At 41.1% G+C, this 24,173-nt stretch overlaps 1 protein-coding gene across 10 annotated transcripts in view; it reads left to right on the forward strand.

The window, feature by feature from the left end:
- The window catches only part of EPB41L4A (erythrocyte membrane protein band 4.1 like 4A), a 296,657-nt gene that overhangs the window by 208,744 nt on the left and 63,740 nt on the right, over positions 1-24,173 (forward strand). For 9 of the 10 annotated variants that reach the window (NR_198911.1, NM_001435210.1, XM_010808814.4 and 6 more), the window contains 3 exons: positions 5,864-5,955; positions 7,223-7,300; positions 13,589-13,710. Coding sequence is in view for 9 of the 10 variants with exons in the window: in NM_001435210.1 (NP_001422139.1) it covers positions 5,864-5,955; positions 7,223-7,300; positions 13,589-13,710 (292 nt within the window). In the remaining variant the exon portion in view is untranslated. The remainder of the gene's footprint in view (positions 1-5,863; positions 5,956-7,222; positions 7,301-13,588; positions 13,711-24,173) is intronic. The other variant, XM_059890415.1, reaches the window with a different exon arrangement.

Genomic DNA, 24,173 nt, shown 5'->3' on the forward strand with positions numbered 1-24,173 from the left:
ACAGTGGGACAAAATCCAGGCAGCTGGTGTTAAAGCCCTGTATGAATGGGGGAATGAGTTTATACTTGTCATTGCATGGTGCAGAAGTAATTAGGGGGCCTGTGGGAAACTCTTTTGTTCCTTTAATAAATTTGTACCCAAGGAATGTGTACTGACAGAATGTGGTCCACTGGAGAAGGGAATGGCAAACCACTTCAGTATTTTTGCGTTGATACTGAAAGAGGAACTCCCCAGGTCAGTAAGTGCCCAATATGCTACTGGAGATAGGTGGAGAAATAACTCCAGAAAGAATGAAGGGATGGAGCCAAAGCAAAAACAATACCTGGCTGTGGATGTGACTGGTGATAGAAGCAAGGTCCGATGCTGTAAAGAGCAATATTGCATAGGAACCTGGAATGTTAGGTCCATGAATCAAGGCAAATCGGAAGTGGTCAGACAGGAGATGGCAAGAGTGAATGTCAGCATTCTAGGAATCAGCAAACTAAAATGGACTGGAATGGGTGAATTTAACTCAGATGACCATTATATCTACTACTGCAGGCAGGAATCCCTCAGAAGAAATGGAGTAGCCATCACGGTCAACAAAAGAGTCCGAAATGCAGTACTTGGATGCAATCTCAAAAATGACAGAATGATCTCTGTTCGTTTCCAAGGCAAACCATTCAATATCACAGTAATCCAAGTCTATGCCACAACCAGTAACGCTGAAGAAGCTGAAGTTGAATGGTTCTATGAAGACCTAGAAGACCTTTTAGAAATAACACCCAAAAAAGATGTCCTTTTCATTATAGGGGACTGTAATGCAAAAGTAGAAAGTCAAGAAACACCTGGAGTAACAGGCAAATTTGGCCTTGGAATACGGAATGAAGCAGGGCAAAGGCTAATAGCGCTTTGCCAAGAGAATGCACTGGTCATAGCAAACACCCTCTTCCAACAACACAAGAGAAGACTCTACACATGGACATCACCAGATGGTCAACACCGAAATCAGATTGATTATATTCTTTGAAGCCAAAGATGGAGAAGCTCTATACAGTCAGCAAAGGAGCTGACTGTGGCTCAGACCATGAACTCCTTATTGCCAAATTCAGACTTAAATTCAAGAAAATAGGGAAAACCACTAGACCATTCAGGTATGACCTAAATCAAATCCCTTACAGTTATACAGTGGAAGTGAGAAATAGATTTAAGGGCCTAGATCTGATAGATAGAGTGCCTGATGAACTATGGAATGAGGTTCGTGACATTGTACAGGAGACAGGGATGAAGACCATCCCCATGGAAAAGAAATGCAAAAAAGCAAAATGGCTGTCTGGGGAGGCCTTACAAATAGCTGTGAAAAGAAGAGAAGCGAAAAGCAAAGAAGAAAAGGAAAGATATAAGCATCTGAATGCAGAGTTCCAAAGAATAGCAAGGAGAGATAAGAAAGCCTTCCTCAGCGATCAATGCAAAGAAATAGAGGAAAACAACAGAATGGGAAAGACTAGAGGTCTCTTCAAAAAATTAGAGATACCAAGGGAACATTTCATGCAAAGATGGGCTCGATAAAGGACAGAAGTGGTATGGACCTAACAGAAGCAGAAGATATTAAGAAGAGATGGCAAGAATACACAGAAGAACTGTACAAAAAAGATCTTCACAACCAAGATAATCACGATGGTGTGATCAGTGACCTAGAACCAGACATCCTGGAATGTGAAGTCAAGTGGGCCTTAGAAAGCATCACTACGAACAAAGCTAGTGGAGGTGATGGAATTCCAGTTGAGCTCTTTCAAATCCTGAAAGATGATGCTGTAAAAGTGCTGCACTCAATATGCCAGCAAAGTTGGAAAACTCAGCAGTGGCCACAGGACTGGAAAAGGTCAGTTTTCATTCCAATCCCAAAGAAAGGCAATACCAAAGAATGCTCAAACGACCGCATAATTGCACTCATCTCACACGCTAGTAAAGTAATGCTCAAAATTCTCCAAGCCAGGCTTCAGCAACATGTGAACCGTTAACTTCCAGATGTTTAAGCTGGTTTTAGAAAAGGCAGAGGAACCACAGATCAAATTACCACCATCCGCTGGATCATCAAAAAAGGAAGAGCGTTCCAGAAAAACATTTCTTCTTTATTGACTATGCCAAGGCCTTTGACTGTGTGGATCACAATAAACTGTGGAAAATTCTTCAAAAGATGGGAATACCAGACCACCAGACCTGCCTCTTGAGAAATCTGTATGCAGGTCAAGAAGCAACAGTTAGAACTGGACATGGAACAACAGACTGGTTCCAAATAGGAAAAGGAGTACATATACTGTCTCCTTTCCAAATAGGAAAAGGCTGTATACTGTCACCCTGCTTATTTAACTTATATGCAGAGTACATCATGAGAAACCCTGGGCTGGAAGAAGCACAAGCTGGAATCAAGATTGCCAGGAGAAATATCAATAACCTCAGATATGCAGATGACACCACCCTTGTGGCAGAAAGTGAAGAGGAACTCAAAAGCCTCTTGATCAAAGTGAAAGAGGAGAGTGAAATAGTTGGCTTAAAGCTCAACATTCAGAAAAATGAAGATCATTGCATCTGGTCCCATCACTTCATGGGAAATAGATGGGGAAACAGTGTCAGACTTTATCTTTTTGGGCTTCAAAATCACTACAGATGGTGACTGCAGCCATGAAATTAAAAGACGCTTACTCCTTGGAAGAAACATTATGACCAACCTAGATAGCATATTCAAAAGCAGGGACATGACTTTGCCAACAAAGGTCCATCTAGTCAAGGCTATGGTTTTTCCAGTGATCATGTATGGATGTGAGAGTTGGACTGTGAAGAAAGCTGAGTGCTGAAGAATTGATGGTTTTGAACTGTGGTGTTGGAGAAGATTCTTGAGAGTCCCTTGGACTGCAAGGAGATCCAACCAATCCATTCTAAAAGAGATCAGCCCTCCATGTTCTTTGGAAGGAATGATGCTAAAGCTGAAACTCCAGTACTTTGGCCACCTCATGCGAAGAGTTGACTCATTGGAAAAGACTCTGATGTTGCGAGGGATTGGGGGCAGGAGGAGAAGGGGACGACAGAGGATGAGATGGCTGGATGGCATCACTGACTCGATGGACGTGAGTCTGAGGGAACTCCGGGAGTTGGTGATGGACAGGGAGGCCTAGCGTTCTGCGTTTGATGGGGTCGCAAAGAGTCGGACACGACTGAGCCACTGAACTGAACTGAACTTTATTTTCAAGTTTAAATGTTTTTTTTTTTTTTTTCTCCTGCATTTTTGGAAACCTAGGTAATATATGTAATTAAATCACACCTTATTTTTGGATGTTCTTGATAAAACATGATGGTGTCTCTGTCACAGAGTAGTCATCAGCAGCCACCATTTCTTGTCAGTGACAATGCCCAGCATGTGGTCCTACCTAATACACTTCGTGCTTCAGTTGCTGACAGAGAGATGTATTGAGAAAGGTGGTAGTTGGGGCAGGGGAGGAGGAGCCTGGGGCTTCCCTGATAGCTCAGCTGGAAAAGAATCCACCTGCAATGCAGGAGACCTGAGTTCGACTCCTGGGTGGGGAAGATCGCCTGGAGAAGGAAATGGCAACCCACTCCAGTATTCTTGCCTGGAGAAACCCATAGACTGAGGAGCCTGGCAGGCTACAGTCCACAGTGTTGCAAGAGTTGGGCACAACTTAGTGACTAAACCACCAGGGGGAACCTGTCTTATACTGGCTATTTTTTTTTTTTTTTTTTTTTGACAAGACATGCTGCATCTTACTTCCCCAGCCGGGGATAGGACCCGTACCTCCTGCAGTGGAAGCACAGAGTCTTACCCAGTGGACCACCAGGGAAGTCCCATGTACTGACTTTATCTTATTTATCCTGATAAACAGCCAGAAACACATTTTCTTAAAATTAATGACCTGTGCATTATATATTGGATAATCCAGTGACCTCAAAACACCGGCATGTTATATAAGAAACTCTTAATAGTGGTTGCCTCTGGGGAGGGGAATTGGAGACAGTGGTGAGAGGGAGGTTTAGTTCTCATTGTGTAACCACTTTGGTAACTTTTGGTGTTTTTACCACGTGTATGTATTTAAAAAGGAAACGTGAAAGAAGAACAATTCCCCTCTAAGCATCCCCATCTCCTGACAGGATGCTTGGTCTCCCTCCTGCCTCCAAGGATCTTCTGTGATTTCCTCTGTGCCCCTTCTTCCTCTGCTCCCCCCTGGTTTCTTTTGCTTTTGAGGAAGACATATTCTGAATTCATTTCCTTTTCTTACTCATCCCTACTTTTTAAATCCTTACCCCTTTCATGAAAGCCACTGAAGACCTCTCCCCATGAAATGCAGTGACCTCTTTTCAAGCCCTGTGACCTTTCTGGGTCACTTGAGACCTGCCCTCTCCCCCAACCTCTCTGACACCATTGCCTTCTGGTCCATGTTGACCTTTCTCACTCCTCCTTCGTGAACATCTTCACTGTGATCCCATCATTATCTGTGCTCTCTCCCTGAGCAAACTGTTTTAGATTCTTGGGTAAAATCACCTATACCAGAAGACACAACCTGTCCCCTCACCCTGCCCTTGCATATTTACCGGCCCACTAGGTGTGTGGAGTTCCCAATTCTATGGGCACCTCAAAATCAAAATAGTGTGAGCTATTGTCCATTCCTCTGCCATCCAGATCCCCAGTTTTTTCCATTTGCTATATTTTAGTACTTTGCTGCACCCAGCTCAGAAGCCTAGACTTGCCCAAGTTCCTTCCTCCACCTCACGAAGTTTGGAATTACAGGTTGTCTGCTGTGTAAAATGCGTATATTGGCTCTGTTTCCATCACACCGTTTCATTTTGCAAATAAACTCCTAAATTGGGCAGCCTCATTCTAGATGGACTTGGGAGAAATTTCCTGCATATAAATGTTCTGTCCTTGCTAAAAGGATGTGTGAAGGGGGAGGAATCATTTCAATTATTCCTCTGCATTGACAATTTTGTGTTTATGGAAACCTTATTCCACAGGCATTTCTGCATTTGTGACTTGAGTTTGATTTTTATTTGAAACTAAATTAGCAATTATGTAACTTCACAGAGCTTGTGGTTTATTATTATTTTTGTATGGATACTGTATTTTGCTTGGTTTTCTATTAAGTCACTTTAAAAAATAGTATCTTTTCCTGTATAATTCAAATTACATCTAATATTGCCTCTGTTTCTTTTGTATTAAACTATATAAGTATAAAATAGATATTATATAAGTATAAAATAGATATTGTATATGTATAAAATAGATAAGGAACTACCAGATTAAAATAATTGTGAAAATTAATTGCATACCTAGTATATGGCACTTTACATCTGTCATGTCATTTAATTTCTTTCACCCAATAACTTGATGCAGAATGGAGAAACTCAGTAACTTGCCCAGATTACACTGCTGCGATGGTGTTGTCCCTCCTAGCAGCCCCTCTTGTGATTCTTTCATATAAGTGTGGCCTGTACATCCCTGAAAAAAACACAGTTAAGAACTGGATTTATGAGTGTCTTCTCTTCTGGGGGGCATTGATTTCCACGTGGTCAGTATTTTTCCTGTTCTGGTGCACATGGTTGGCAGAAGAGTTTTCAGTGCTTCTGCACCATCACTGTGGTTATTTGCAGTCATGGGGTGATGTAGAAAAAGGTAGTAGAGGTGATGGTGTTAAAATTTACATGGAACTTACATTTTGTAATTCTATCAAGAGATAATTGTTCTTCTTTTTTTTTTTTTTAAATGTGTTAACAATGATTTCTCTGCTTACTTGAATTTTTGGTACCTAGAAGGTGGGTGTCATCTGAAAAATCTTATGGTTTGTAATTTATAATCTCACATTTTTTTCTCTCTTAGTGCAGTGAAACCTCATTCTTTTTTGAAGCTCGAAGTAAAACTGCTTGCAAGCACCTTTGGAAATGTAGTGTAGAATATCATACATTTTTTAGGTATGTTCCTTTGCCTAATAAATGAAAATTGTGTTTGCTTTTATAACAAGAATTCTATTCTTAGAATAAATTTGGAAGTGTTTCTCTTGTATTAACTTTTTTACATGCACATGTATGTAGATTTTTTTTTTGTCATACTATAAGAAAGGATCAAGGATGATTGCTTTTTAGGTTTATGTAAAAGTATAGCTTTAGTATTGGTGGGAGTTAAGTGTTCTGCTGTGGACACACTAAAATTAAAATGCCTAACCTGGGAATATGGAATGGGTGGCTGGGTATGCAAAACTTACAGAAAAGACCAAGGTTGGTCATGTAAATTTTGTAGGTAATAAGGCAGACAGTAGGCAGACAGTCGCCTATGGAAACAGTAAAGAGAGGAAAGGGACTGCGCTGTGGGACCCTCCCAGCGTTTAGAGGACAGGAGCGTGGGGAATGGGAAGTAAGGGAGGCAGATGCTGTGATGAGTGAGGAGCTGGCATCTGCATTGTGTGCTCCTGGGAGGCCGCAGGGATGCAGGCAGAGAACTGACCGTTGGGTCGTGTGGGCACTGTTTGTTTCACATTCTTACGGTGTAAAGATTAAATTTTATCAGGTAATATTATACATTAAACTATTTTTGGTTTTCAGATTTAAAACTAGATTAATCCTTCCCCTTTTTCCTTTTTGGTTTACACTGAACATTTTTTCCAAATAGTATGATGCTAGAGGAGTAGTGTTATAAAATGATCCACATCTTTGGAGGAGTTTGTGTTCAGAAAGGGATGTAGCCCAAAATATCTGAGACAGTACCTCTCCATCAGTGGGGCGGGGCCAAGAAACTCCACTTGGAGCTGTGTGTTGAATGTACCATAGAATGGAAAGTACGAAGAGGGGTGAACCATGGCATTAGATATGATCAACTGCCATGACAACCTTGGCTGGGGTTAATCAACATAGTGACAAGGCTTCCAGGAGAATTTAAGTAGAGAAATTAAATTGATTCACAACAAAAGCTTCCTTGTAAGGGTGATGATATATTTAATAGTCTTCAGGAAGTATGAGTATTTTGATATCATACTTGTATAAAATACTAGAATGTGGTTGTTGTTTTAAGTATTAGCTTTAAAATAATCAATTATTATTTTTTGCCAATATGTAGACTGAGTAAAATATTTCAGCTATGTGTTAAGCAGTATTGCACTATTAATATATTTCTACGTAGTTTTTGCTCATGTTACATAAGTATATTTGTAAGTCTTTTTCTAATTTTCTTTTACAAATTCATTAGAATGCCAGAAAATGAATCAAATTCGTTGTCAAGAAAACTGAGCAAGTTTGGATCCATGAGTTATAAGCACCGGTATAGGTAAATGGCATTCTTTTCCTCTGGGGTGTGTGGATGTGTGTATGAATGCATATTTAATCTAACCATCCAGATGCATGCATGCATATTAAAGTTTGTGATCTGATTTTTTTCTGATTTTTTTCACAATGCCAGTGATTTTGATAGGCAATAACAGTTTATTAAACTTTCTTGACAAAAAATGATTTTCTAGGTTTAATGATGTTTAAAGAGTACATTAGCTTGATTAAGTATAGAGTTTTTAGAATGTAGTAGAGCTTACTATCTTCAGAAATTCATTTTGGTCCAATTATCAGTTATTTCCAATTATGTTGTGATTATGAAACAAAATAGATGTTCTGAATAGTAGTTTATTGGTATTCTTAGGATATTCAGTTGAGTCTCTGTTGTAATATCATGGGTCAAATGTTTTCTGTAGTATAATGCCTACAATATAGTAATGCTAGCAAATATATGGTAACTTTATACTTGTACCAAGTGCCATATATTGTGCTAAATGTGTCCCATTTATTGCTTCTTTAATCATTACAGTCTTATTGATGTTATCCTCATACTATGTGAGGAAACTGAGGCTCAGAGACAAGTCACTTCTCAGAGAAACCAGCCAGGAAGTGTTTGTGTTGGGCCCACTATCTGGCAGTCTAACTCCAGACAGAGCCTGTGTCTTTACCGGTTAGTCAGACTGTTGCATGTTGTGGGGAAAGCCTGATTGTCAAGCAGCCAGGCAGGTGCTTGTGAAAATGGAAAGTTTCTATGTTTTGAAAAATAATTTGTTTTGTTTCAGTTCATTCTGTTAACTGGAGAGCCTGTGATGTCGAAGGCAGGGTAATAGGTGCCCAGAGATAGAAAGAATAAGATTTCACCACCTTTACCTTCGGCTTCCCTAGTGGCTCAGACATAAAGAATCTGCCTGCAATGTGGGAGACCTGGGTTCCATACCTGGGTTGGGAAGAACCCCTGGAGGACGGCATGGCAACCCACTCCAGTATTCTTGCTTGGAGAATCCCATGGACAGAGACTGTAGACTGGCGGGCTACATACAGTCCATGGGGTCGCAAAGAGTCGAACACGACTGAGCAACTAACACCTCTGCCTTCAGAGAGCTACAGTATTATTCAGGCAGTGAGACGGTCCCAGGCCCTATAAAACCCAAGCAGCATGCAGAAATGGGACTTGGGAGGCAGGACACTGTTCTGTCAGTCCATTTGAGACATCTCCAAGTGAAATGCTTACTTAGGAGACTTAAAAATCAAACCAGGTCAAGTGTTTGCAAGATAATAATATGTCAGATTTTAGTTCCTTTCTTTTATGAATCACTTTTGTTTATCTTGCTTTGAAACCAGGGATAATCAGTAAAGGAGTGATTAATATTAAATGTTCAGTGCATTAATCTTTATATATTCACTTGGATGTTTCCTCATTTGCTGACTTAACACTTAAGTATTATTATAGATGTTCTGGGTATCTGTAAGAAAGTGTTTATTGAAATCTAAAAATTTAAACTTTAAGTTATCAAGGTTTTCCCCTAGATAGTGATATAATTACAGGAATTTAAGGAGAGAGTATTTACTTTTTTATTAAGGAAAACAGCTCATAGTCAGTATTTGGGCTGTTCTTCCCATTGGAACGTAACACATTTCAAGGGTTATAGAGTGAATGTGTAAACCTGTCTCTTTGTCACTGAAATGAAGCTAGTGAAAAAGCATCTGTCTTAATATTCACAATGTTAAATTTGTAATTATGCTGTTTAACATACACTGTAGCTGGTTTCCACAAATTTACCATACCTGATTTTTCAAATTTATTGAAATGCAAATGCTGTTGCTCTGGGAATTATTATTAGGAAGTTATTGGATTTTGCATATTAAATATAATTTCTTCCACAAAAGTAATTAAAGGTAACCTTTGCAAATTGGAAGCTCTGCTAAATCTGTTCTAATTTTGTGGCTGGTGTTAACTGCCTAGTAAATCTTAATGAAATTCGAGTCTCAATGTCTGTATGTAGGAAGCACTGCTAAGTCACTTCAGTCGTGTCCGACTCTGTAGGAAGCACTAACATTATGCAATTCCTGGAAGGAGGATGTTTCATCCCACTATCCAGAGCCAGGCTTAGGCAGGGATGGGTCTCTGACTACTAGGTGGTCACCAGTACATGACTGTTAATTGTCAAAAGTAATAACAGCCAATCCTTAAAAAACATCATATGCCTGTTCCTTTATTTTGAGATGTTCTGGAGGCATCCTGGAAGGAAGGAAGAGTTCTGGAAACAAAAAGCTCCTTACTTTACCCTGTAGGTTTTTAGAGCATGGGAGGTAGTGAATGGCATAACCAGTGGCTGTGGTGTGTGAGTGTGGTTGTCTGTGTGTATAACTCTACATGTGTTCACAGTGGAGTATGTGTGTGTAGGAGTGTATGATAGAGAAAGACAGAGTTCTAGTCTTTACTTTCTCTTTTGCATCTTAGCACTTGCAGAATACCAAGGAGATTCCAACATCTTTAAGAAAAACGCACCCCACTCCATTACTCTTGCCTGGAAAATCCCATGGACAGAGGAGCCTGGTGGGCTGCAGTCCATAGAGTTGCTAGGAGTCGGACACGACTGAGCGACATCACTTTCCCTTTTCACTTTCATGCATTGGAGAAGGAAATGGCAACCCACTCCAGTGTTCTTGCCTGGAGAATCCCAGGGATGGGGGAGCCTGGTGGGCTGCCGTCTACGGGGTCGCACAGAGTCAGACACGACTGAAGCGACTTAGCAGCAGCAGCAGTCATTACTTTAGAGGAGAAAACTTAATTTTAGTGGTATGTGACAGGCAGTCCTTTCAGAAATTCAAAATTAAATTTTTGGGGAAAGATTGAGCTGAAATGTGATAGTCAAAGTCATCTGAAATAGTCTTTGGTTAAATATTTTGTTATACACTGCTCTCTCTTTCTCTGAGCCCCTTAAAAACTAATCTTGCCTCTACCTGTTTTAAGTTTGTAGAGGACTCCTGGTTTGTATGAATGAATGAGTTGTGTAGAACTTATAGTCTAGAATTGAGACTTAGACCTGAGAACCAGCCCCTGCTCCCCAGAACCCCGATAACCTTCTTGCCACATTTCTTGAAGTGTGAAAGAGATCCAGTTCTCCTGAGAACTTACTTTGTGTCCAGTGCTTTCATGTGTGTTACTTTATTAAACACATTCAATGACCCATCAAAGGGGACTTATCCTCATTTGTATAGACAAGATATTTGAGCCCTCTCAAGTCTAAGGTAATTGAACTGAAGACCTTTAGCTACTAAGCAGCAGAGTTGAGATTTGAACCCAGGTGTCTTGTTCTCTTCCCTCTACCCAACCAATGGCTGTTTGTAGCCTCACTTTGGAGTTGAAGAAGGGCTGCTGGCAGGGCCTCCCAGCATGGAATGGGAGTATGTGTGCCGCAGGGCAAGGGTGGGCAAGTGGGTGACACGGGGACAAAGCCCTGTCCTTGCACTGTGGACAGCCACTAGGTGTGTAGGAGCGCCTGTACCAACACTGAAAATCTCTGCATTTGCCCTGTGCTTTTTTGTTACAAGGAAGTACTAAGAATACCATACAGGAGTATTTCTGCTAGGAAATAATACGAACAATAGAAATACAGACAAGGAAAATGAGGTTCTAGGAGATTAAAAGAATAATCTACTGAAGACCACACATTTCTGGTAGAGCTGAGCTTTGAGCCAGGCTTGTAGCTTTAAAGTACATGGCTGTGCGCGCTGTTCTTCTCCTGGGCTGCCCGGCTGTGCCACCCTGGCCAGCCGGAGGGTAGAAAGCTTCTCCCAGTCCTGGGTCCTGTGCAGCCTCTGCCAGGTCAGCTTATGTCCCTGGACTTCAGTTTTATTAGTCTTGTGATATGATTTTCTCATTTCTCCTTTATTCCTGAGAAACAAGCCATGAGGAAAAATTGAATAATAAAGTAAAATCTCATTATCGAATGCCTCAGTAGTCCACATATTAGGTTATGTTTTTAGGGCAAATGTTTTTTCCTCCATGCAATGAAGTACAGACTATCCAAGTCTTAGATTAAGTCTGTTGCAAGGAGATCTTATCTTCATACTCCAAATCATTTATAATAATGGAATTTTGCTGTCTATAGAATTTAAAAAAGATTTTCAGGGGAGAGATGTTGCTATTTGTATTATCTTATGTACTACCTTTAGAATAGCTAAAACTGTTGAAAGTTCTCAAATTAATAATTTTTAAAATCTATTTGTATTTAGTTAATAATTATGTAGCATTTTATATGCTTGGCATTGTTCTGGAAAATTTAGAAACATTCATACTTAACATTCATAATAAGCCTATAAAGTGGTCATTGGTATTATTGTTGCTTTAGTAATGAGGAATCTGAGATACAGACAGTTTGAGTAATGTTTGCTGGGGTCAGAGAGCTAGGATATGACATAGCTGGAATTTGAACCCAGTGTCCAGAGCTTCTTATTAACAATATATTAATATGTAAAAACAGCAAAATTAAACTTGATAAATGATAATTTTCTTATCAAATAATGTTATGAGATTTCTGTATGATACATTTTCATCATATATAAGGGGACATGTAGTTAAATTTCAAGTGAAGGCAGACCTGTCACTCTCTGCCCTCCAGCCCCCTGCCCTCCCCCTGGTTTTCATGAAGTCTTGAATGTGGAGTATATACACTCATGGATAGAAACTGTCATCTTCATTCCACATAGTAAGCCGCATCCCCAGTTAGCCCGATGAGAAATTGCTCATTATGAATGTTTCAGGCCTCTATTTCTTGTAAAATGAATGGGGTAGTAAGCAGGGGAAGTTTCTACAGAAGTATGTAGGAGGTAAATTTGGCTTTTTTTCCATCTCATTTGATCTCTTTTGGGGAGAGAACCACCAATATGTATCCTGTGCTGCTGCTGCTAAGGCTCTTGAGTAGTGTCCGACTCTGTGCCACCCCACAGACGGCAGCCCAGCAGGCTCCGCCGCCCCTGGCATTCTCCAGGCAAGAACACTGGAGTGGATTGCCATGTGTCCTGTAAATGTAGGGTAAATAGGTTGAGGCCATTAAAAGACTTTTTTCCCATTAGATGGCACTTCTTATAGTGAATCAAAGTAGTCACTTAGAAATGCATTTTCTCTGTACCTAAATGACACTTCCCTTGAAATCCAAGAGTCATTTATTGGTTCAAATTCAGCAGCTGTGGAATAACTGTTTAGTAAAATGAACGTTGACAAAAATTCAGTAAATTAAATTACATGGTTCTTGAGAAGTTTAGTTTATCCTTAGCGAAAGCTCACCCTGTTGCCTCATAGACTCATCAGGAAGTAGTGCTGTGCCGGGGGATTCTGGCTGCTCTGAATCTTCCTGGGTACTTGCTGGCACAGGTGGGGTGGGCAGAATCAGTGGCTGATTGTGTCACAGGTTTCAGAGTGCAGTCTCACCAAGTGGCACAGTGGCAGAGGCTCTATGACTCGCCTTGTAAGTACAGCACGAGGACATGTCGACTCATGTAGAATCTTTGCCCTCAGTACTTCAGCCCAGCACGCTTTTATTGCTAAGTTGTTGAGCTGACAACATGAGCATCCTGAGTTTCTAGCCTATCATTCTACTTAAATCCAAACCTGATTCCCTCTTTAATAAATTCTTTCTTGGTTCTCTCTCTGAAAAGTCTTCCTTATGTCAGCTGAGGGGAAAAAAAAGTGCAACATTAGAGCTGTGAGTCAAGCTTTATTGGTGCTTGTAGAGAGAGGACTAGAGGCTGAGAGACGGTCTTTCAGATAGCTCTGAGGGCCTGCCCCTAAGGGAATGTGTGCAATCAAACACATATCTCTGTAGAAGGTTGCTGCTAGTCACAAGGAGCAGATGTATCCATTAATGATTGTAGTGCTTTTCTAGTAGAAGATGCAAGAGATCAAGTTCATAAAATATTCTCCTGAAAACGTCTATCTGAAGGCCTGTTTTGCCACTTTTTCCCAGAGCACAGAGTGCCTCAGTCCCAATCTCTGTCCCGAATCCCTTTCAGAGTATGTCGAAGGTCAGCAGCTGTAGTGGCTAGTGGCTTCATTCTTGCAGAACCAGATGATGGGTGACATTCTTCAGCTGGCAGTTATATCTCACCTAAATCTTTCCTTGCTTAACACTGCAATGGGAATCATTTGAAGGTCCTATATAATCTACGTGAGTCTGTTTGTTTTTTTTCTTTCTCTCCATACACTGCAGATATTCTTTATGAGCTGTGCTTTAATTTTGTGGCTGTGTGGTCTTACCTGTGTTACTCAAAATGTTGTATTTTCAAGTGGCAGGACAGCACTACAGATGAGTCGAGATCTTTCTATTCAACTTCCCCGGCCCGATCAGAATGTGTCAAGGAGTCGAAGCAAGACTTACCCTAAGAGAATAGCACAAACACAGCCAGCTGGTAAGTCACAGAACCCCCAGCTCATCAGTTACCTTGCATTTCCTTTGAGGCTGTTGGTACGGCATATACTGAAGTGGTGACTGTAGCCTTGAAAGGTTTTAACTGTTAACATAGAGTTTTCAATGTGACCCAGAAAATGTCCCAGCAATCAGAATTATTCATAAATTGACAGGTAATCAATTTGAATCACTGTAACTTGCTTACTGACTGTACTTAATAATTCATTTTTTGAAGGGGTTAAATAAAATCACAACTGAGCAATTTCTTAGTTTGGTGTAGCTGAGATTAGAATTAAAACAAAGTCTTAGCAAAATTCATTTAAAAAAATACTGCTGGTGTAACAGTCTGTGAAGAGTTTAATTGGTTTTTATTGGCGTTGGACTGTGTTTCATTGTGCAGTATAATAAAGTGCATAAATGTACAAACATGTACACCTGCGCACATAAACATAATGTGGTATGTATGAGGCTTCCCAGGCAGTTCAGTGGTCAAGAATCCGCCCGACAACGCAGGAGACTCAGGAGATGCGGGCTCTGTCCTTGGGTCGGGAAGATCCCTTGGAGGAGGAAATAGCAACCCATTCCAGTATCCTAGCCTGGAAAATGCCATGGACAGAGGGACCTGGCAGGCTGTAGTCCATGGGGTCACAAAGAGTTGGAAATGACTGAGCATTACACATGCATATGTGTGTGAAACTGAAAATCGCTCAGTCATGTCCGAATCTTTGCAACCCAATAGACTATACAGCCCATGGAATTCTCTAGGCCAGAATGCTGGAGTGGGTAACCATTCCCTTCTCCAGGGAATCTTCCCAATCCAGGGATCAAACCCGGGTCTCCCACATTGTAGGCAGATTCTGAGCTGAGCCACCAGGGAAGCCCAAGAATACTGGAGTGGGTAGCCTATTCCTTCTCCAGGGGATCTTCCCAACCCACTAATAGAACTGGGATCTCCTGCATTGCAGGTGGATTCTTTACCAGCTGAGCTACCAGGGAATCCCCACATATGTGTATATATATGTGTACACGTGCACACACACACACAGTTTAACATAGCCTGTGGCCCCAGAAGTCCCTGCTATTTGCTTGATCACAGCCTCACCATCTCCTCTTGTCCCAACTGGCGAAAACCCCCATCTGACTTTGTGATAATTATTTCCTTACTTTTCACTATAATTTTACTGCTTATGTAGCCTTCTCTGAACAAAGTAGTTTATTTTGCCTGTTTTTAAAGTGTAATATAAATGAATCAAGGAGGGTGTTCTTTTAAAGTGCATTCATTTTCCTTGCAGTGAGTTTTCTGTTGTATGACAGCTTCTTTATCCATTCTACTGTTGATGTACATTGGGTTATTCAGGTTTTTTGTTTTTAATGCACACCATTTCTTTAATAAAGCCACCTAATCCATCAGTTTTAACCTCTGTTCAATGCTCAGAGCTCACAGATTTTACTCTAAAGTGATAGTACTGATTTTGGTTTGTGGTTTCTTACAGATCACCCTTGTCTAACACTCTCCACAGGCTTTTCACATGTATTATTTCACTTGAGCCTCACAGTAATCCTGGGAGGGAGGGCATGGCAAAGTCTGTGTTTTCATTTTACAGATGAGAAAGACATGGTCTCAGTAGCTAGACAGGAGTGAGGCTGGGATGAGAGCCCAGACCTCCTGGGTCTTTTTGCCATATTGTATGAAATGAATGGAATTTTTAATAACAGTAATTAGCATCGGAACATTACATGACAGCTGGCAAAGCATTATGACAGCCGTTGTTTCTTTTAATCCTCATACCAAGGCTATGAGGAACATGTTTAAGTTTGCTCCACTGCTGCTGGCTGCGAGAATGTCACCTGACTTATTTCGAGTTTCTAGAGTGAAATTAAATCTGATTGTAGGTCCCCTCCTCTCACTGGGCTGAGCGGAAATTAAATTCTTTCTGATGTTTCTACAGTGGCAAAAATTAGATATGATTTAATTTTACAATAGATTACCGTGCCACATAAGTAATATCATTATCCCCATTTAGCTGTTGAGGAAACTAAGATTATAAAGGTAATTTAGCCAAGATTACATAATAGGCAGGTGACTTAGGACAGAAATTTTAGCCTTGAAATTTAATATCTTTATCTTAATATTTTGTGACTATCTTTGTATCTGATCAGTATTAATCCTTTGGATCAAGTGCAGTGTGGTATAATTGATAAGCAAACTTTCAGATCATCATGCATTTCTGAAACACCAGGCCTCATGAAATTATTCTGAGACCAACTGAGAATATCAAAAGCATTCCTTGTGTCAAATCAACATTTCATTCCACTTGAGATGCTGGAATCACACATGCTTTTTACACAAACCTGCCCAGGTTGCTCCTTTTCCTCTCTTCACATGCTCTTAGAAAAACATCTGCCTTATAGCACTCTGTGAGTCTCTCCTTGTAAGCCTAAATTCCAAAAGCCTAAATTCCAAAGACAGAGGTTTTGTTTGTTTGTTTCTTTGCTGGCTTATGTGGAATCCAGCCAAGTGCAATTTTCACAAACCTGCCTGAAACTGTATTGAGCCTCATGTTTTCTCCCTTCCCCCGTAGTGTTGCATTAAAACACATTCCTTCTAGGGTGAGGAATTCTCCGGGCCAGAATACTGGAGTGGGTAGCCTTTCCCTTCTCCAGGAGATCTTCCCAACCCAGGGATCGAACTCAGGTCTCCCACATTGCAGATGGATTCTTTACCAGCTGAGCCACAAGGGAAGCCCATTCAAAAAAAAAAAAAAAAAAAAGCCATACAATGCTGTGTTTAAAAACTAAGACTTTGACTGTATGTACCTATCAGTTTTGCTTTTCAAGCCTGTATGCTGCAAAATTGTGATGTGTTCTGGGAACCCAGAGGTGACCCTGCCCTTGAGACCATGACTGGGTGGAAAAGGACCATTTAGCAATGCCAGTGAAGCAGTGTTACTTTAGTTGCTGTCATGCACAAATGAAGACTATTGTAGGGGCAGGGATGATGTTGTTGTATGTGTTTTTGAACGTAGTATATTCTTTTTCCTCTAATTCAAATGTACTCTACTTTGAGCCTCAGTTGAACCCAGCTGGTCGAGACCGGGTGTCTAAGGTCATGGTGGGGTTTGGACTTGGAGCAGAACATTTGAAGAGGGCGTTCTTGTGTTCACGTTTATCAGTCACTTTCTGCTCCTTATCCTGTCCACCAGGTCCCTTGAAGCAGGGCAATTCTGTGTGAATCTGTGTTCCTGTGTGTAGAGAGGGGAGGTCATGGGTAAGCTGGAAGCCTCCTATGCTGAGAGTCAAGCCTGCCCTTTAAGGCTCTGCTGCTGAGAGGGGGGAGGGGAGGCTGCTGTGAGGGGGTGGCCTGCAGGTCACTAGGTCACCCAGCCCTCCAGCCTCCACCTCCTTCCCTACCAAGCCTTCTCTCCTGCTCCAGGCAGCTCTCCCAGGCCTGTCACTTCTGATTCCCATACTCCCAGCTCCAGAGCTGCCTCCTCCTCCAAAGCTCCCTGTTCCTAAGACTCATTCATGGGTGGCTGGGCAGGAAAGGAACAATTGCTCAAAACAGTAGGCTTTTATTATTATTATTATTCTTTTAACTAACCCAAGAAAAGCAAAAGTATTACCTTAATTCTTGTCACAATTGCTTTAATTTGAAAAATTTGACAATTAAAATGGTAGAAAGCTTATTTTAAAGCATAGAGAACGTTTATTTTATTAGATTGTACTGTGTTTCACAAAAATGGAGCTGTGGTTTAAAGGGAAGATAGATTAAAAAAAAAAAAAAAACTCTTTAAGACCAGCTATGAATTTTCATAAATTGAATTCTGGTATTCTCTCTAAAATAAAACTTAAGAACTACAGTTCCCAGAGTTATTGGCATAAATCCTCCCCTCTTATTTAACTAAAAAACAAGTTAAGATAGAAAGGGAACTTTGGCTTTTTGTTAGTTTATATCATTAATTTATACTGCATGACTTGTAACTGTAGAAGACATTCTTTTATTTCTGCTGAAGTAATTCAGTCAAATTCAATCACTATTCCTCTTAACCTGTATCTAAGTTCTCTGATAATTTTTAAAAGTCTGTTTGTTCATTTCTTGATCAGGAATAATAAATGCCCTGGTAGCTCAAAAGCCATTGTGATTAGAATCCACTGAGATTAGGCCTTGGCACCTCTGTGAGGAAGTGCATTCCAGAGTCAAGAGCCCTGCCTGCTGCCCCACCCAGAGGAGTTCAGCGCCAGGGCAGGCATCCAGAGCATTCCTGCAGATCCGCCCGGCAGAGGCAGGCATTCGGGGTAAAGCAAGAGGCCAGATGGCAGGAAGGAAAAGTGCATGTGTGTCCAGCCCTTTCTCTGACAAGTTCTTGGCACCTCACGTAAGTGGGTTCATGTCATAGAAGAGCTTCTGCTGTAAGAAGGGCAGTAAAGACAGAATGTTTAGCTGTAATCTGTAGTTAGCTATTTGAAAAGTAATGGCTGAAACCATTTACAGTGGATAAACAATGCTGCGATTGTCTGGTGCAGCATTTTGAGTTTTTAAGGATATCATACTGATGAACAGAGAAATAAATAGTTGCAGTGTAGTCCTTCAGGCAATTGAAAAGCTGGTTCAGGCGACATTTTGGCATTCTAGAAGACGCTGCAGACACAATGCAAGAGGGTTCGTGAAAATGACTCGTGAATGAGGCCGGTCTGGAAGCAGACAGCTCCTGCTCAGGCCAAGCCAGTGTTTCTGTGCAGGAAAGAAGACTCAAGTCGTGTTTCCAAATCTTCCACTGTCTTAAGGGAAGCATGGAATTTGGCTATTTATAGAAACTTTCCAGAGTTTTAAGTATTGGCAATTAATTTCATTTTGAAGAAAGTCTCTGTGTGCCAAATGAAACATTGCTAAAGGGCCACTATGGCTTGAGGGCTGCCTCTTCAGAACCTGATTGACAGAGTTGGTATGAATGACCGGCCCACCTGCCCTGGGGTCTCTGTGGTTTCTGCAGCATCTCCTGTAGGGTCCCTAAATCAGATTCTACAGTCCATGACTCCCAGCAGGAGCACTTTATAGCTGGTAGGTGAGTTGGCCAGCTCCAGGGGTTGATGGTGCCACACAGTTCTGAAGCCCCTAACAAATGATTCACATGTGGGAAGCTGACCGACGCTTACTGATTCCCTGAGCTGGTGCAGGCCAGAGCAGGAGAACCCGAGAAATGCTGGAGAGCAGCCCAAGCAGGAGAGACAGTGAAATACACTTTCACCAATTTGGTGCAATAAGACTCCCTGGGCTGCTGGGAAATAGTAATGTCAATGTCACTGAGCCCTTGCTCTGGTTGACATGTGCCAGATGTGAGGTCAGCAGAAGTCCAGCTTGACTTGTGGTGATCAAAAATATATTTTAAAATAATTTTTTTTAAGGCAGTCGAAAAACCAGCTATGTGAGTAGAGACTGGCGTATCAGACTTAGCTCCATCTTGTTAATCTGGGTTCAGCCTCAGTCATTCCTGGACTAGTTGTGTGATGTTATGAAGTCATTTAACCATCCTGAGCCTCAGTTTCTTTGTGGATCCAGTGGTGGTATTACCTCCTGCCCACAGGTGGTTGTGAGGCTCCTGCCTCACAGGTTGTTGTATGGGACACAGCATCATGTTGGGAATGTGGAAGAGTGCTTTCCACATTCTTTAGTTTCTCTTTCAAACATCTCTTTAGTTTCTTTCTCCTAAATCAAAAGGAGTCTTTCCATACATAGTGGGGACCAGTCTGTGAGTCTACCTGGCAGTCTTTGAATTATATTTATCATATAGAATCAGTTTCACATACAAAGGTTAGTATCATGTGGAGGAGGGGCCTTTTGGGAGTGATTCGTGGACAGAGTCGTTGAAGTTCAATGAATGGGCTTCAGAAAGAAACTGGTTACCACTGGATTGGTACCGATTTATTCTAGAAGATTAGGTATAAACAATATGAAGGAAGTGGGCAGGTCAAAGTGCCCCCTCTGGGGCCAGGTGTATAGCTTCATTCTTCCATTGCCTGCCCAAAAATCCCTGGGCACCCAAGGGCAGCTGTTGTCAGGCAGTATGAGGAGCCCAGAGCTAGGGGTTGTCCTACTTACCCTATTCCTACTCCTCAGAGTAATCATTTTTCTCCACTTATTTTTAGCCCCTACTCCATGCTCACCATTCTCCAGGCTCTCTAACCCCCACCCCCGCCACCCCTGGATAGTCTATGGCTGTGAGTTGAGAATAACAAACTCCTTACAGTGAACCCATAATAATGATGCGATTGTATGCTGTTTTTAAGGTTCACATAGTTAATCATTTCATCTTCTTTGTAAGATGGTTTTCCCTATTTGAGGTAATTAGGTACTAGGCCTACCCAAGTGCATTTTTCCTAATGAGCAGACAATAGAAACAGAAGATAAAGGGCAAAGCTGAAAGGGCTCGGAGAGGGAATCAGAGTTGTTGAGTGAAGAGGAAATAGCAGTCACAGCTGTGGATATGTGATTTCACAAGTCAAGTCACAGCCTCAACATATTGTTAGATCAGCAGCAACCTCACTTCTGCCATATGAGCAGGCCCATGGCTATGTTTATCATCACGAGAGACTGGAAACTACCTAAGTGTCCACTAGTAGGGAACTGACCTAATAAAATAATAGATGTGTACCCCTGGGAAATACCATGTGTCTTTTAGAAGAAATCTGAGGGCAGGATTTGAATTTATGTTGGCCAACTCTGTAGTCCCCCCACGTCTGCTGCAAAAGGTCAGATCCCCTGAGGAGCTCCCCAGGCAGAGGATTGTTAATAACTAATAGTCAGTGAGCATCACTGCATGCCTTGCAGTGTACTGGGCACCCTGCAAGTAGTATTGCCCTCATTTCTTTTGGAAGATGCTCTGACTCACAGTGTACAGGTCAACAGTCAGAGGCAAGGACTTGTCCAGCATCCCAGAGCTGGATATGAACTAGGTCACTGTGGAGAGGGAACAAAAAAGAAAGTGATAAATTGACATCGATATGAAATGATTTCCAAGATACAGTATAAGCAAGGGGGGAAAAAAGGGCAGGGGTAGTGGGTAGCAGCAGGCAAGATACTCCCATTACGTAGATATAGGATCAAAAATAGAAAATCAGAAATGGGAGAGAGATAAATTTACTCTGTATTCTTTAATAGTATTTGCATTTTTACCATGTTGTACTTAAAAAAATCCCTTCAGATAATTGTCATGAGTGTCTTAAGTTCACAGAGTAATTTCAAATGTCCAAGTTTCCAACAGACAGATTCTTGAAAAGCTCAGATGAGGACACTGATATTGTGCTAGGATGTGTGCATGATAATTTATGAAAGATGTAATAGAACAATACAGGATGGATCATCCAAGTTCAAATGTTAGGATTTCTACTGTGCTGTAACAGATACAGCCCAAGTCTTCACGGCAAAGGCATTAGACACACTCATATCTGTGCATTTAAATGTAAGCCTTAAAGTATAGGAAATTGCACTGTAGATCATCAGGTCAAAGGAGGAAGACTTATGTAGGACCCACATGTGTTTTTGGATTAGATGAAATAGAGGATAGTCAGTTGTGTTGTAGGCAAGGACACTGAGGCCCAAAGAGGTGAAATGATTTGCAAGTGTAGCAAGTTCTGGAACCTGGAGGTTATCTGGATGAGAATCAGTAGGTACTGTCTGGGAACAGATTGAGAAAATTGATAATAATAGCTCTCACGCCTGTTGGGCACTTAGTAGGCATTGTGAAGTTTTTGCATGTTTGTCCTCCCTAGGTCAGCTGAAGACAGGAAGGGAAGACATTAGTAAAAATTCTCCTATAAGGAAATGAGAAAAAGCATTCTAACCAAGCGTGTAACAACTATGTGGGTAGTTTTGGAGATGATTTCTAGAAAATTTAGGAGAGTGTTAACTTTGTTTTAGAGAAAGTGTGACTATGACTTTCCTCCTTCAAACTGGCAAGTCAGAATTAGGTCATCTATTGAGGTGTGGTCCAAATCTGTGAGCCCACTTTCTCTTCACCCTAAGAATTCCTGCAACTGATGATATAAGCTTTTGTATTGAGAAGGCATGTGGGACAGTGGCAGGAAAAAAAAAATCTATCTGATTTGAGTAGACTTGAATTCCTGGTCTAACTTGACTGTGACTTGTAACACATCGTTCAGCATGGCTGAGCTTTCATCTCATTGTCCATGAAGTGAAGCAACTCTTTTGGTAAAGCTGTGAGGACGGTGGGTGTTATCCTCATCGTGCACATAAGGAAACTGTAGCTCAAAAACATTGAACACTTATTCAGAGTTACACAGATAGTAAGAGCAGCAGCAGAATTTGAACTGAAGTTTTTGGAATATTAAGGCACATCCTTGGAAAGTAAATAAAAAACAAAAAAAGTGAAAAGTAATTTGAAAATAAGTATATGTCCTCTATTTTTCTACTATTGTGTGATTTCTTTACTTCACTAGATCTGCTGTTGCAGCAGGTATTTTTGAAGATAGTACATTTATAGAGTAGCAGCAAATCATTCTGTTTTTTTATACCATCTAGTTGTTCACAGAAAATATTTAATTTCTTTGGGACATTTTGCCTAGCAAAGAGGGGAAATGACAGTAACTGTGTTAATTGCAAGGAACGTTAGGTCCCAGAGTCTGGGGTATGTTTGTTCAAGGCTGTCTTCCTTTGTTGACACCCTTTTCTATTCCGTCTTGAAGCTAATGTTTATTTTCATTCTATAAAAAATGTCTTAATATATGGCAGACTGGTTATATTTTCTCTAAAAAGTTAATGTTTCCACTCTTTCTGGGAGTGTTTAGCATTCCATGCATAGCTATCAAAATTAAAAAAGCAACCAAGGCTAAGGCGTACTGTATATTCCTGTTAAATACCATAGCTTTAGTGAGTTACCATAAATGACATTTTTCTTCCCTTTACTTTCTCATTCAACAAGAATTCATTGAACCCTTGTTTGTCATAAGACTTGTGATGTTGTAATTAATAATAATTAATCATTTGGCCTTCATCCCCATTTCTGGCACAGAGCTCCTTAAACACTTGAAATTGCCTAAGTGGTAAGAACTTTAAACGTGAAAGGAGCATCATTTGTTACTCGTAACAAGCTCCTTTTAACCACATCTGAGTTTATGGTGATGAGATGACTTCTGGAAAGCCCCAAACAAGGAGGGGATGCTAACTGCCAGGGGAACTAAACTTGAACAGAGGGTCAGAAACTTCTGTCTCATCTGGTGATGTCTGGGGAGGGGAGAGACGCTGGAGGTTGAATCAGTCCCCCATGGCCAGTAGTTTCATCAATCTTGCCTATTAATGAAACCTCCCAAACCTAGAAAGGACAGGGTTCTGAGGGGTTGGTGAACATATAGATGTAGATGTGGGAAGAGTGGTGTACATACAGCATGGAAGGTCTCTGTCTCTTTCCATGTATCTTTGCCCTGTGCCTCTCTTCGTCTGACTGCTTTTGAGTTACATCCTTTTACATGTAACAAACCAGCAATCTAGTAAGTAACTGAGGTCTGAGTTCTGTTAGTTAATTTAGCAGATTAATCTTAGAAGGGGGTCTTGGGAGTCTCTGATCTGTAGCCCGTTGGTTAGAAGCACAGGTGGGTACCTGAAATTGCAACAGGTATCTAAAGTGGAGGCAAGAACCTAGAGCCTGTTATACAGAGTGAAGTAAGTCAGAAGAAGAAAAACAAATTTTGCATATTAACACACATATGGAATCTAGAAAGATGGTACTAACTAACCTGTACGCAGGGCAGCAGTAGAGACACAGACATGGAGAATAGACTTGGGGACACAGAAGGAGACAGAGTAGGACAAATAGAGTAGCATTGAAACATATACATTCAGTTCAGTTCAGACGCTCAGTCGTGTCCAACTCTTTGTGACCCCATGGACTACAACACGCCAGGCCTCCCTGTCCATCACCAACTCCCAGAGTTTACTCAAACTCATGTCCATCGAGTCGGTGATGCCATCCAGCCATCTTATCCTCTGCCGTCCCCTCTCCTCCCACCTTCAATCTTTCCCAGCATCAGGGTCTTTTCAACTGAGTCAGCTCTTCACATCAGGTGGCCAAAGTATTGGAGTTTCAGCTTCAGCATGAATCCTTCCAATGAATATTCAGGACTGATCTCCTTTAGGATGAACTGGTTGGATCTCCTTGCAGTCCAAGGGGCTCTCAAGAGTCTTCCCCAACCACAAGTCAACTTCTCCAACCACAAGTCAACTCCAACCACAGTTCAAAATCTTCAATTCTTTGGTGCTCAGCTTTCTTTATAGTCCAACTCTCACATCCATATATGACTACTGGAAAAACCATAGCTTTGACTAGATGGACCTTTGTTGGCAAAGTAATATCTCTGCTTTTTAATATGCTGTCTAGGTTGGTCATAGCTTTTCTTCCAAGGAGCAAGCATCTTTTAATTTCATGGCTGCAGTCACCATCTGCAGTGATTTTG

The sequence above is a fragment of the Bos taurus genome, chromosome 10 (assembly GCF_002263795.3).
Source record: "Bos taurus isolate L1 Dominette 01449 registration number 42190680 breed Hereford chromosome 10, ARS-UCD2.0, whole genome shotgun sequence".
NCBI classification, from domain to species: Eukaryota; Metazoa; Chordata; class Mammalia; order Artiodactyla; family Bovidae; genus Bos; species Bos taurus.